Genomic DNA, 14,388 nt, shown 5'->3' with positions numbered 1-14,388 from the left:
AGAAGCTATGACAAATTTATCATAGAACAATGCTTTTGTTTTTAAAACACACCCACCACAGCTCTCTGCTGCTCCTCTATCTGTTAGAGACAGGGAGAGGAAACCCTCATGTTCGTGGTCCAATACTGGAAACACTCATCAACTCAAAGTCTCTAGTTTTCTCGCCAGGCACTTCTTCGGAAAAGAAGTCCTTAGCAGTGTCTGAAAAAGTCCAATAAAGCCCTGTTAGCTCATGTCAAGTGATAAATAATTTTCCAAGCTTTTTCCAGGGCATTTAACTATTTTTTAAACCATCCACGTTAGCTAATACTGACAAAACGTCTGCTGTCGGCTGTCTGGGGACTTCCCACCATCACACTACAAACCAAAATAAACCCACAGGTGTTGCACATTTCTCTGACTCTACTGTAAAACCGTCTCCAACCAGGTCGCTCCTCCTGCCTCTCGTTTACTCTGCGTGTAATTTTATGTGATGAAGATAAAACGGTTTTCCCCCCGTTCCAATGACATTTAAGGCCAATATTGACCTCAGCCGCAATCGTGGCTGCTTTCATCGAAGTACGAGGAAATGGATGGCTTTTAAATCAGTAATGTATACACACACTCATCTTCTGCATGTGTGTGTGAGAGAGAGAGAGAGTCAGGGCCGCTGTGTGCGTTCATGTGTGTGCGTCTGAGTGAGCTTGCTCTTATTCAAACACGGCTCAACCCCATTTCACAAACAGCAGAAAAGATAACGTCACATTAATGACAGAACATAATGTAGCCAAATAAACACACACACACAGACACACACGCCTCCTAAGCTGTAGCCATAGTGACACCGAGGAGCCGAGAACCCACAGAGGTTAAGAGCCTTTAAATAATGTGCGTTTGTGTTTCTATATCTGACAGTATGCATGTGCGTTATCGGAGGACCAGGCCACTGCAGTGGTGCCATCTAGTGCCTCCAAACCTCAGTCCTAAACCCACACACACACACACACATACAGGAAGTTACTACAGACCAGTGAGGGCAGATTCTCTCTCTGGGTTCAATATCTGATTCTGTCTTGGAGGATTATAAATGGCGTTTTAACCTTTTTCTTGTGTTCGGTGACACCAGTGACCCGTTTTCAGGTTTTAAATGCATAAAAGTACCACATACAGTAGATTTGTTTATAGCTTCAAGGATTTTTGACTTTGTCAGGAACCACTATTTAAACAAAATAAAACAAAACTAAATGCTCTGGTTAAAATTATGACATTTGTGGTGTTTGGGTCAATTTTGACCCGGTTATAACGATAAGAACAATAATTAGAGTTAAAACTGAAATAATAAGTGCAAATCCAACCTTTTAATGGATAAAGAAGCCTAACAACGTAACCAAGAGATGAGAAACAAATGTGATGATAAATAATTGTTTTCAGTGTGTTTTACAGCTGATTTAAGACTCAGGTCAAAACTGACCCTAACACAACAGTGGTAGCAGAAAACTGACAATAGGAAGGTTACATTGAAGCCAAGGGGTATACTGGAAAGAAAAAGGCCCAGAGACCCACACCAAAAAATATTAAAACCATTGTTTTCATGGATAAGGACGCCTAACAATGTAACCAAGAGAAGAAAAACACATTGGATGAAAAAATATGTTTTTAGTGTATTTTACAGCTGATTTAAAACTGACCCGAACACCATAGATGGCAGCAGAAAGCTAACACAAGACGAAGGTGAAGGTAAATGCGGCGCAGCAGTAAAGGTGAACACACACGTCACGGTCACGTTCTTGAGCAGAAGTTTGTACTTGTGATTGGAGGCGACCAGTGCCATCTGTGGAATCGACTCCTCTGATTGCTGCCTCCTCTGTCGAGCCTCCGTCATTGAAACAATGATAGCTCCGACTCAAGCTGGAGGGCTATTGACATTGACAGGACTTGAACCTTATTCTAGTGTGTTGTGATATTAAAACCGATGATGGCAGCTCATCGGCTGAATGGGCGTATGGAGGCAGCGTGTGTGTGTGTGTGTGTGTGTGTGTGTGTGTGTGTGTGTGTGTGTGTGAGAGAGAGAGATCTATAGAGTGAGTGAACATGTGCTTGTGCCACAAAACATCTGTTTTGACTACAGCTCTCCTCCTCCGTCTGCCCTTTAAAAGGAAAAACCAGCAATTTGTTGCAAATGAGCTAAGTCAGTGAGATGGCTGCCAGCATCTGGAAACAGGAAATCACAGACCTGGACTCTGAGACTCTGCCTCTCTTTATCCATCCTCTCTTTCAAAAGTAGGAAACTCTTTGTAACCGGCAGCGAAGTTTGTACTTTATCTTTTCACTGCATCTCCTGACATGTTAACATGGGGCTCATCTACACACAAACAACTCCTCTCAGGCCTGACTGGTAACGATTACTGTGTCTTAACAGAATAAAGGCGACAAGTAAACTCCTGTGGTCATGTCATGTCAAGTGTTGCCTGTCTCAGGGGGGCAGAGGGGGCATGACACCGTTATTACTGCAGCCAGACCTTATAGGAAGGAGGTCACAGAGGCTGATGAGGTGCTCTTTAAAAGAAATGTTGTTTAAACACATGAGAATATGATTATGATATAATTATGTCTGTCTATAATTTAAGAGGGTTATTTATTTTCGAAATGTGTAAAGTGAGAACTAATATAAAATACAAATGTGTTTCAGTCTTGGGAGTTAAATATGGAATAAGCTCAGTGATGAGTTGAAGACATGTAGTTCTTTGTTGAGTTTTAAGAAAGTCTTGAAAGGTCAAATAATGAAAAATTACAAAATACAGTAATGATTACTTTCATTTTATTATTTTGTACTGTTGATATTCTAGGTAATCTAATTTCATAGAGTGTAAGGGATATGCAAATATAAGCCTTGGGCTTCAGCCTATTCCCTTTTAGGTCGCTGTGTGATACTTTCTTTTTTTGTGTGTGTGTGAAATGTATAGTTACAATTGTGTATAATATGTGTTGTGTGACCAAAATAAACAATTTCATTCATTCATTCATTCTTTCATCTTCTCTACCTAAGTTTAATTGAAGTAAAGCTGAACTCAAGAGGAGTCACATGGTTTTGGAGGCTTCTGATGTTCGGTTGGATGAGCTTCTTATATTAAACGTGCTGTAACATAACTCTTTATGGTTATCTGAACTCACTACAGTGCGACACCAACAGCGAACTGTCCAGATCATCACAGATTTGAATTTACTCACTCAATATTAGTTGCTCAACTAGAAAAGTAGATTTTTTTTGTAGCAAAGACGAGAGGTGAGGTTTGAAAACGCAAATATTAGTGTCATACTCTTTATAGCAATGATAGATAACCTGATTGTATATTCTTGAAGCATCCACGTTGCACTGAAATCTGCTTTTTCAAACATATTTTGGCTCAACTGTAACACTGTAGTACTGCTGTGATCATTTTAACAGCAGAAATGGATCTTGCTGCTGAAATATTATTCAAACTTGGGGGAATTTTTAACTTGTTAGTGTTATTTATTTATATTACAAGTGGAATTCAACATCATCTCCAGTAACTTTATTTGACCCCAACCTCTGTTCTCCATGTGTGAAAATATTGTTGTTTTTACATTATAGGTTTTAACTTTTGTTTTTTGTTTTTTACAGAAGCCTCTGACATCTACGTACAAAGATGATGGTTGTTTAATATTGAATATTGTTTTGAGAGAGAGAGAGAGGAAAACAAAACTTCAGTCACTCAGAGTCAGGAAGTCAGGAGGTGAGAGTCTCAGTCTGGTGACAGACATGAGACACACACTGACACCGTGTGAGGTGACGCGCTTTGAGTGTGTGTGTGAGGTTAGGGAGACTCAGCTGCTGTGGCGACAGGCAGGATACTTACAATAGCATGTTCCTCTGAGAGGGTTTCCAAGGTAACGGTTCTCTGAGTCACATCTGGAACGACACGGGGAAGAGGACAGAGGCAGAAAGAAAGAGAGGGAGGAAGAAGAGAGAAAGAAAAACAACATTAGTATTCAACACAGGTCAAGTTTTTACTTTACTAAGACACATTTTTGTTAGAGTGTGTGTGAGTTGTGTGTATGTGTGTGCGTCAGGTGGGCCCTCGCTGCAGGTATCGTCTTCTCCCAACCCAACACTGTGATTTCCCATGACAGTCTTGTCTAGCTGTAGCTGCTCTGTTTTCCCAGAGGCCCACACACACACACACACTCTCTCTTTCTCTCTCACACAAACGCACAAACGCACACACACTCTCAAACATAAATAAGTATCTGAGAGAACACCTTTATTTGTTATGGCACTTTTTAAAACACACTGTTGTAAAGTGCTTCACAGATGAGATTGTGTATCTTCCTGATCTACATCTACTGTATCCATACATCCATCAACACATACTGTACACATCAATTAAAGCCAACGGCCAAAATAACAAAACTGAACATCAATAAAAAGACTAAACTTTACAATATGAGTTTTTATCAGTGTTTAAAAAGAAAAAAAAAGGTTCAACAGATCTGATGGAGGAATAAAAATAAAAAGACAGCATCAGGAAAGTAAAGGAGGAGTAGAAGTTATTGATCATAGGGAAGATTGTAGTATAGCTTTGATTTTTAGCAATATTTTTCAGGTTGCAAGGTTTAAGGTTTTGAGAAATCAATCTATGAAAAATGTTAAGCTTGTTATTTTTTGATTAGATTAGATCAGAAAATGCCACTCATGCATTTTTGATGAGTTCATTAAAAGCTGCATGTGACAGTAGTGAACATAAAAACTTTGTTTTCGCCTGTCTCTGCTCAACATAGAATAATCCATCTTTCCGAGGGGACAGGTTGACAACCGGGGGCAAGTCTGGACTTAATTGGAGCCACGGTATCAAGAGCAGAGGTGGACAGTTAGTGGAGTCATTAATATTGGAAAATCAAAGAGTCAAATCAGAGAGCAGAGTTGAAAACCGAGCTGCTCATTAAAGATGCAGGAGTGGCCAGTTCAGAGCCGACTGTAGGACCCTCATACAGCACGTTAGTGGTCTGAAATCAAATCAGTCATGTACGAGGAATTAGCATCAAGGGAGTGTGCACGGTTGTGTGTGGACTCACTGTTGTGGTTGGTTAAAGAATTTTGCAATATTACGTAAATCAGTGGCATGAGAATCATCAATGTGAAAGTTAAAATCCCTGATAATAACGATCAAACTGGGATATAACACTCGTTTAATTCAAAAAGATAGAGGTCCAAAGATGCAGGAGTCAACGACACTTGAAGCGGCTCTTATAAAACCACCTGAGAACATCACAATCCAATGGAGAAACTGGTCTAAAAGAAAAAGTCATGAAGGACAAAGCCTCTTGAATATTAAAGATTCATCATTCCCTCTGAGCCTAAATAATTTCAGGCTACAGTTGATTTGCAACAACAACAACTATAGATTCAAATGGAGCAGATTTCTCTTGTGCTGTGGAGACATTTACGGTTTGAGGCAGGATGTGCTCTCTGGATTGATTGATTGATTGATTGATTGATTGATTGATTGATTGATTGATTGATTGATTGATTGATTGATTGATTGATTGATTGATTGATTGATTGATTGATTGATTGATTGACTGACTGACTGATTGATGTGCATTAAAAAACAAAAGAAAAGGAAACATACTTTGACCAAAACCCAGTGACATTTCAGTTTAAATATATCTCACATTATGGATGTTTTTAAAAAAAAGAAAGACTAATGACAATTGAAAAAAAATGCATTGTGAATATAAATAAACAATAAAACCTCAGGCCCTGTCAGTCAGTCTTGTCAAAGATTCTCCTCAGCTTTTCATTTGCATTTCCTTTTGACATTTCAGCTGCGATTCTCAGTCTCAGTCAGATTCTCCTTTTTTTTAAAAAGGCACACGTTCGCTGATGGACAGTAATTGGCTGTGGTTGAAAGTTGTGACCTTTACTGTAGGTTAAGAGAAAGTCTCTGATGACCAGTAAGCTCGACCATCACACAATGTATATTAAAAAAAAGAAATATAATGATTTTTTCATACAGGATTTGCATTAGTGTCCTGAGGTCCAGGAACCAAGGGGTTTCCTTAGAACAATATACATTAAACACTAAGTCAATGTAATTATAAGGAAAAGAGTAGGGCAACTGCTTTTTCTCCCTTAGTTACCATCAAAGAATGATGTTTCTGGCTTTTTGCGGCTATTAAGGTGTCAAGATGGTCGTCGTGTACCTGAAGTAGTTCAGACCACAGATAGGAAAATTATCGCCTGGCAGTCGAGAACAAAAGCCGGACTTCTCAGACAGAGATGTTCAAAGTGTGACAAGAGAACCAAAACGTAATTGTCATTATAACGTCAGAGCTTTTAACATGTCTTTAAAGAACGTTTTTATCACTAGTGTGAATCGTATTTTTGTGTGTGTCAGAGTGTCAGTGGTTCTGTTAGATTTTAGATTTTCATCTGGAACGAATTGAAAAAAAGAGAAAAATCAGAACATGTTTACAGACATTACAGCAGCCTGATGAAACTCTGCATCACTGGATTGTAGAGAGGGAAGAAGAAAAAAAGGAAACTCACTGGTTATCAAACCCACATGCAGGTCTTTGACAGGCTTTACTAAATATGGACAATAAATCATCCAAAACACCTCACAGTCTGCACTGCACTGCTCTGTTTCCCATTGTAACGGGGGAAGTGGGTGCAGGGAAGACAGAGCGAAGTAGGTGGTGGAGAAAAACAAAGAACTCACAGGAAAAGAATGAGAGAGGGGAAAAAAAGGAGGGATAAGAGAGGGAGGACAGAGAGGGCAGGTGAGGTTTACAGCCCAGAGTGTGTTTGTGAATTCTCTCGTAGCGCCGCGGCGGGTCACAGAGCGGCGCCGGATACTGAATATTTCATTCTTCTATAAACCTCCGGCCAAGGACGAGGTCTTAAAAACCACAGCAGCCTCGCGGAGCTCACAGAGGCCGAGCCTGGAAGTTTACAACAACACTAAAAAGCAAACAGCAAAACGCTTTTCCCTCTAATAGCGGCACATAAACATACGTGAATCCTGGATGACACTGATAAAAATGACCGTTGTTGAGTCCTTTTTTTTTCTTTTCAGGAAGCCACAAGCGCTCAACTTTCACTTCAGTTTGGCGCCCCGCTCTGTAGTTATGGGTTTGATACGGAAAAATACTTTGTGGATACGACAAAAATGGAAGATAATAGTTTAAAGGTAAAATCAGAAGAAGTTAAGTCTGATAACATCTTTATGGCAAAGACATTTTGAAATATCCAGTTTACCAGTGAATGGAGGAGGTAACTTTCAAAATAAGGTCTCATCCCACACATGAAGTAAGGAAGCAAGAAAGACAGCAAGAAAGAAAGAATGAATGAATGAAAGACTGCAAAAAAGAAAGAAAGAAAAGACTTCCTGCAGAGGTGGAGAAGTGAAGCTTAAGCCTGGATGAAAGAGGCTTATTAAACCAACAGTGTGGGATCCAGAGCAGAGCGAGCAGCTTCCTCTCATGAGGACTGTGACTTTAAAAGCTTTGGAGTTGCTCCCAGCCGACTGACACAAAGGAGCACATTGAGGACGGAGCTTATTGCAGCACAAGACGATTTATTGTGATAAATGTAAAGTAAACGTCATAAATTGCAAAGGGCCGCGTTCTGAGTCGACGAAGATCTGAAAGCATTAAAGAAATGTCACGACATCAGGTCCAGCTGTTGATAATGACAGCTGTTTTAGGATTCAGTGTTGTTTAAGGACATCAGCAGCAGGGTGGACAGACACTTCCTGACCCTGGTCCACTCTGCCTTCCTGCACTCGGTTCCCAATTCACATCAAACCAGCACTTTGTTGAGTCAGAGACTGTGGAGACCAAAGTGAAAGGAAATATGCTGTTTCATGCAGCGTAACACAGTTTCAACTGGGGGAAGCGATGACTTTCACTGTGTGAAGTCACAATTTTAAGTGACTTAAGTTTTCTTTTGGTGACTATATCCATTTCCTCAATACAGAAAACATGATGCTTTAGGTTGATGTTAATATCGAGTCTTAAAGAGGGACTATGCAGGATTTACATTAATTATGCTACATTTTTACCTTAATAAAACAGTTTCAGAGTAACCGTGATGGTTAAATAAATGACTTGTAACTCGTCTCTAGGCTGAACAACAACTTTGTAAGATCAGAGCCTCCGCCCCTGTGTCCCAGCTCTCGTCTCTGCAGCACAGCGACACAAACGCGCCCCGTAACCTGTAATCTCTTGTTTATGACAGATACGACTACACAAATACGCACATCGTAACATCATATGATATATAAAGTTATGTACCGCTCTACTGATTGATTTCTCGCCGGCTTCGTTGTAAACAAATGCACATGGCCGGGAGGAGGGTTAGCAAAACAGAGGAAAAGTGACAGGACTTACATAGTTCCCCTTTAAATGTCATGTCAGAAAAACATCCTTCTGAATTTGGTTCTGCTGTTGATCAAATGCTAAAAGTGAAGCGTTTTCAACCTGCTCACTAACAACACACTCGTAATGTCCCTAGCTTATGAGCTAATATACAGTTTATTAGCCACACCGCTATCTTGAAACTTTCTTCAATCTAGTCACGTACTGTAGCTTTTGTTCCATTTATAAAACACGAACACTTCACCATCACCACATTAAGTAACAACAAAAACAAAGCTAGCTGTGTAGCTCCTGGGGCTAACAGGGGCTAAAAAAGGGGTTTTCAGGTTTATGTGAATGTGTTTAATCCAACATGAAGAGCCACAGAGAAGGGGGATAAGCAGTCTTGGAAGAGGCTAAATTGGAGAGAGAGAGAGTGTGTGTGTGTGTGTGTGTGGGGGGGGGGGGGTTTCTCTCCTGGGGGGGACACTAAAGTCTGGGACGCAGAGCTTCAACAAAAAAAGGGGATGGACACTTAAGCTGCTTACAACAGTCCACTGGGGAAAGGATAAGGGCCACACAGGACGGGACTACCTCATCACTTAAAACACACGGTGACTCAGCTGCAGGCTGACGCAAACATACATACAAATGAGTGTGTTTTTGTGCTTGTGTGTGTCACCTATTTATCAATGTGTATTTGATTAATAAAAGTCTAAAAATGCTGAAAACTGGACACTTATAAAAAAAAAAAAAATGAATAAAAAAGAAAACTACACAACGTACCAAATTCTGTTTCAGCTAAATTCAACTTGACAAACATTTATAGGCACAAACACAAAGTCCCCACAGCCAAGTACAGGAAAAGATGCTAATTAGAAGTCAATTAGTGGATTTACTTCACATTCAGAGAAGAATCCAATTAAAAGCCAAATCAACACAACTAAACAATCAGTCAGACATAATGCATCATGGGAGAAAACAGGGGAATAAAGTGGAGATTTCTGTAAAGTGCATGTTTACTGTAAGTGCTCACTCACTCACAACCAACCAACACAACCAATAAATCAGGTTAGGATTTAATTATTTATGAAAGTCGTTAATTAAAACTGTTACTACTGTAACACACTGGAACAGCAGGACGACATCTGGCGAGCAAACTACCTGAAGCGTCTACCTGAGTATCTGCAGCTGAGGTTCAACAATCCTGACCTCTCACCCTCACACTCGGAGCTACAACAGCTGTTACTCTTCACACCTTCAACAGCAGCCAGGTGAGCGCACTGTTCACTGGCTTCAGCTCTGAAGAGTCACGTTCACTCTAATGAAGCGTGTTAACGCGCTGTCCAACACACCGGTCCACAGAGAAACTGTCTCTGGAACGACTGGCACCAGAGTTCAGTGTAAATGTGCATTGATCTGAGACAGGAAATGCATGAATAAAATTCTAGAAAAAAGGAGAAAAACCATAAGCTGTAGTGAAAATGACTTGACATGTTTGCATCATGTTCACAAGATCGAAACATTTGTGCCAAATTTAAAAGGAACTCTACTCCTTATACATTTCTGAATTGTGGTGTTTTAAAGACCTTTGAGCCCTGAGGGATATTTGTCGCAGAAGTTACACTGGGATAACATGTCCACACTAGGGATCGACTGATATGTTTTTTTTTTCTTCAGGGCCGATACAGATTATTAGTAGTCAGGGAAGCCGATAACCAAAATTTAGAAGACATTTTCATAATTAAAAATGAAAATTTTGGTGTCAATATTTACAATAACACACCTGGGATTAGACAGAATATAGTATAGGCCTGTCAGATCGAACTTCGCTATTCAAACAGAATTTGAATTATTTTCAAAATGAGAAGATTCGAAGGTGAAAACTGGCGCAAATTAACGTAGTGCGTCGTGGCGTTCGGGGTAGTAAACATGTTGATAAAACAAACAATTTAGTTGTTGTGCATGATGTAGAGCTGCAGCTTCAAATTTAGGAGCAGAGTTTTTTTAACTCATTGAGTGCCGCGCTCCTTTCCAAAGTTTTAGTCAAGTGTACCGGCAATTTAGACCATTTTTGACTTTTTATGTAGAGCCATAGCGTATTCTATATTATTGCCACCAACACATACTGTAGCTCAATTGAAAGGTTTAACTTTATGCTTCAAATTACCACAAACCGTTTGTTTCTACGTGCCTCTGTTCCTGAGAAAAGTCAAGCTAAACATGGCTGGGTTTCACCAAAATCCCTCCTTTTTTTCTAGAAAAGGAGATAGAGCGTCTTTTATGAAAGGTGCGCTGTTTGTGTCTGTCGCTCTTCTGACACTCGCATTTCTGGATCAAAGGGCTCGTGTAAGATAAATATACACAACAATTGTTGTTCTATTCACAAAACGACCATCGGGGGCGGGGGGGGGCGCCACTAAACAACAATAACACAGACGCACCGTGCCGTGTCACAGCCTCTTGCCGCGGAACGTGAGGGTCTGTCGGCCACAGCGGCTCGCGAACACCGGTCCCGCCGGTGGTCGCGGTCCTTCTGTGGTACGGGTCGGTGATGCCGGTCTGCTTTGGCCCAGAGACCATCACATTTTACCGCGGGAGGACTTTGGGGAGGACACGGTGTTGCTCCAGATGAAGACCGGGCGGGACAGTCGGCCGAGAGCTTCCTGTTTCTGCAGCTCGAGCAGCTGGAGCAGCAGCGCAGGTGAGAGCAGAGCAGCTGCTGCATCCACATGCAGAACTCCATTTGCAGAAGCTGAGTTATGATAAAAAACTTCCAGATCATGAGCTGTCATGTGACTTTGATCGTCATCTATTTCAGTTCTCCTCGTCGTAGAGTCCCCAAATTTACATATAATGTGTATTAAAGTGTCTATTTTCATAATTTAAAAAAAAAGCAAAAAACGAAAAATTTCGTTTTTGGCACTCAACGCATGGGAACGAAAAACGAGAAATTACGTGGTTGGCACTCAATGAGTTAATTGTCCGTTGTCCGTGTTCCCACACTTACACGCACATTTTATTTTTTTTATTTTTAGCGATCGATCTGCGGACCACTTATGTGCCGATCACGGATCAACTGTGATCCGTTGCATCACTACTATATAATATTGTGTTGCAAATGTTACATAACAGATTTGGCTGGAAAGCCCTTTAGTGGACACAGGACATAATAAGTCATTGTAAATAAGAACTTGTTCTTAATTGATTCTGCCTGGTTAAATAAAGGTTAAAAAAAAAAAAGTTGGTGTAGGTGGATATAATGAGCTAAAAAAATAAACACACGCATTAAAAATTTGAATATAATTTGAATATTTAACATAAGAAGCATTAAAAATTTGAATCTGATTTGGGGGGAAGATTGACAGCCCTAATATACAGTAGTACAGCGTTTGTTTGTTTTTTACACTGTGAAAATCGTTGATAAAAAACCTTTAAACTCAAACTCCAACACAAATCTTGGTTCAGTGGACGGGACGTTGTTACACAGCCAAGAGTAGTGAGAGACGGCTGCGTCAGAGACAAAGGAGCATGTTTTATTTTATTGGTTATTGGTGAAAAAAAAGAAAGAAGCCGATGTCGATTCTCGTAAAAATGCAGAACATCAGCCGATATTATCAATGCTGATAATCGGTTGACCTCTTGTCTACGCCTATTGCAGGTACTGTACGCTTCTATCTATATATGGGCTCTAACATTGGAGCCATTTGGCCATTTATGCAGTCTTGCCACAGCTAACTGAGCTAAGACTGGCGCTGACGACTTGCACTGACAACTCACGCTTGCAGGTTGTCACAAAAAACACAATATGCATTCAGGCGCACAAGTTTTTTTCATATATATATTTTTTTCTCCATGAGCGGTGCAGTCAGAAGTAACACAAAGCGCTGTCAGGGCGGTGATGGAGAGACTTGTTACTGTAGCAAAAGAGCTCAAAAAAGGCGCTGAGATGTGTCAGTCCTCAGCTCGGCTCGGTTTTGGACCAAAAGAAGTAGAGAGATGGAGGGATGACGGAGGGTACGGGGGGAGAGTGGTAGTGTAGTTCACAGGAAAGTAAAAGCACCAAGAAGGGATTCTACTTTATATTCAGCCGTAGAAACTTGGAAGACTTTGTGCTCTTGTGGGAGCTCGTATACAGTGTGTAGGTCCTGATGATGGTCGTCAAAGAACAGAAGCAGAACAAACACACAGTGAGGAGGGGAAAAGACAAAAGGAGACACACAAGATGACACACACACACACACAGAGAAACAAAACACCTGCTTTACCTAATGGCCCCATTATTTCTGACTCGGAGCATTTGTGACTTTTAACACACAAATATGCATCCACACACCTGCCGCAGGCCTGAGGGCATTACCACTCCCCCCGCCCCCCCTGGGAGAGATTGCTTGTTCATAATCAAAGCGACAAACAAATGGCCCTCTGCGCTGCACACACCATTTTTGGAGTGACTCAGCCAAAATAAACAACTGTGCTGTGACAGAGAGACATTTAGAAAGAGAGAAAGAGAGAGAGGGAGTCGGAGCAAATAAAAGGTGAGAGCGACTGCAGCACACTGGGCTTAGAGATGCACAAATGTTACCTCTCTGCTTTCAGCTTCTGTGGAGTTTCTACCAGAATAATGCAATATGTGTTTGTGTATTTGTGTGTGTGTGCGCTGAAAAGAAACATTACACTACAAACCTGACACAAATGCCAAGTGAACAGGAGAAGTGAAGTGAGGCTGCACGGCCGACTCAATTCAATTCGGTGCTCATCTGCAGCTGGGTTTTGTTCAGGACCTGACAATATGTTAGTAGCATGATAATTTTGTGCCTTTGTGTTTCCCTTCACTTGTTTTCTGTCAGGGGACCAGTTGTTATTTTACCCCGATCAGGAGCGAGTACGTATCTGGTCCCGCTGACGTCCTGTTAGCTGACACAGAAGTTGTTGGTAGTAGGGCTGCCAAGATTAGTCGACTAGTCACGATTATGTCGACTGTCAAAATCATCGACAAATAATTTAATAGTCGACATCATTGTTTATTTTTTTAAGCTTTGTCTTTTTTTTTTTTAACTGTCGCTGTACCTTCCGCTGCCCTGTCTGCCTTTCTGTCCTTGACGCACATGCATTATCACATTAAAACATGTCAGAAATGCTGCCACAAGCTGCAAAGTTCATTAAAAGTTGAATGAACCATCATCTCGCAGCAAATCTCGACTTTTTCATGTGGCGGCTTCAGGACACTTGGTTCAATAAGGACGAGCGGTATGGAGGTATCTGGATGTTTTATAGTGTGTGTTTTGCACGATTCAAAAGTGAACTCTATCCGCCGCCATTATATGAAAATCCCTGGAACTCCTAAAGCGTTTTGATGACTCTGAAAGTTCTCCAAGTCCTTCCTTGGCATGACGGTGAATAGAAATTTGGTGAATTATCGATTTTGGGTGAAGTATCCCTTTAAAGCTGGAAGCTAACGATGGTTATATAAGAGCAGCTGCATGCTGGTGTGATAAGCTGCAATTTACGTATGATCCAATTAGTCGACTAATCGCAAAAATAATCAGTGACTCATCGATTATCAAAATGATCGTTTGTAGCAGCCCTAGTTGGTGGTGGTTCATGTTTCTGTTTTAATTATTCTCACAGCAATTTCTACGTCTACATTTTTCTTGTGAGACAATGGCTGGTCTTTATCCTGAGACTTGCTCAGTTAGTTTTTCCAACAGAGAAAAAACAAGACACTAACAACAACAACACATTTTTTGTTTAAATGATGAAGCATGTATATATTTTCTTTTACTCTCAGTGCCTTTAGTTTTTGTTAATGCTCTAAAATTGTTATGGATGTAATTTGACAAATTCTGAACACATTTAATCTGAAGATACCAAGACTGTCATGATAAAATACTGCCATATAATAAGTACATTTTAATTTGGGCACACTTTAAGGTGGAATGGTAAAGAGAGTGTGTTAGTAATCTTACGGAGGTATTTATAGCCATGTGTAGTGATGATGCATGTGTTTGTGTGCGATACGTCCGA

General features: G+C 40.6%; 1 protein-coding gene across 3 annotated transcripts in view; it reads right to left on the bottom strand.

Annotated features, from left to right (window-relative positions):
• atrnl1a (attractin-like 1a) overlaps nt 1-14,388 on the bottom strand; it is a 317,760-nt gene that overhangs the window by 157,455 nt on the left and 145,917 nt on the right. For all 3 annotated transcript variants that reach the window (XM_085799375.1, XM_085799373.1, XM_085799374.1), the window contains one exon: nt 3,858-3,910. In XM_085799375.1, the coding sequence (XP_085655501.1) occupies nt 3,858-3,910 (53 nt within the window). The remainder of the gene's footprint in view (nt 1-3,857; nt 3,911-14,388) is intronic.

The sequence above is a fragment of the Trachurus japonicus genome, chromosome 15 (assembly GCF_045865225.1).
Source record: "Trachurus japonicus isolate A0001 chromosome 15, Traja_1.0".
In the NCBI taxonomy this organism is placed as follows: Eukaryota; Metazoa; Chordata; class Actinopteri; order Carangiformes; family Carangidae; genus Trachurus; species Trachurus japonicus.
Note: the sequence above shows the minus strand (reverse complement) of the source record. Positions and strands in the feature narration are given on the sequence as shown.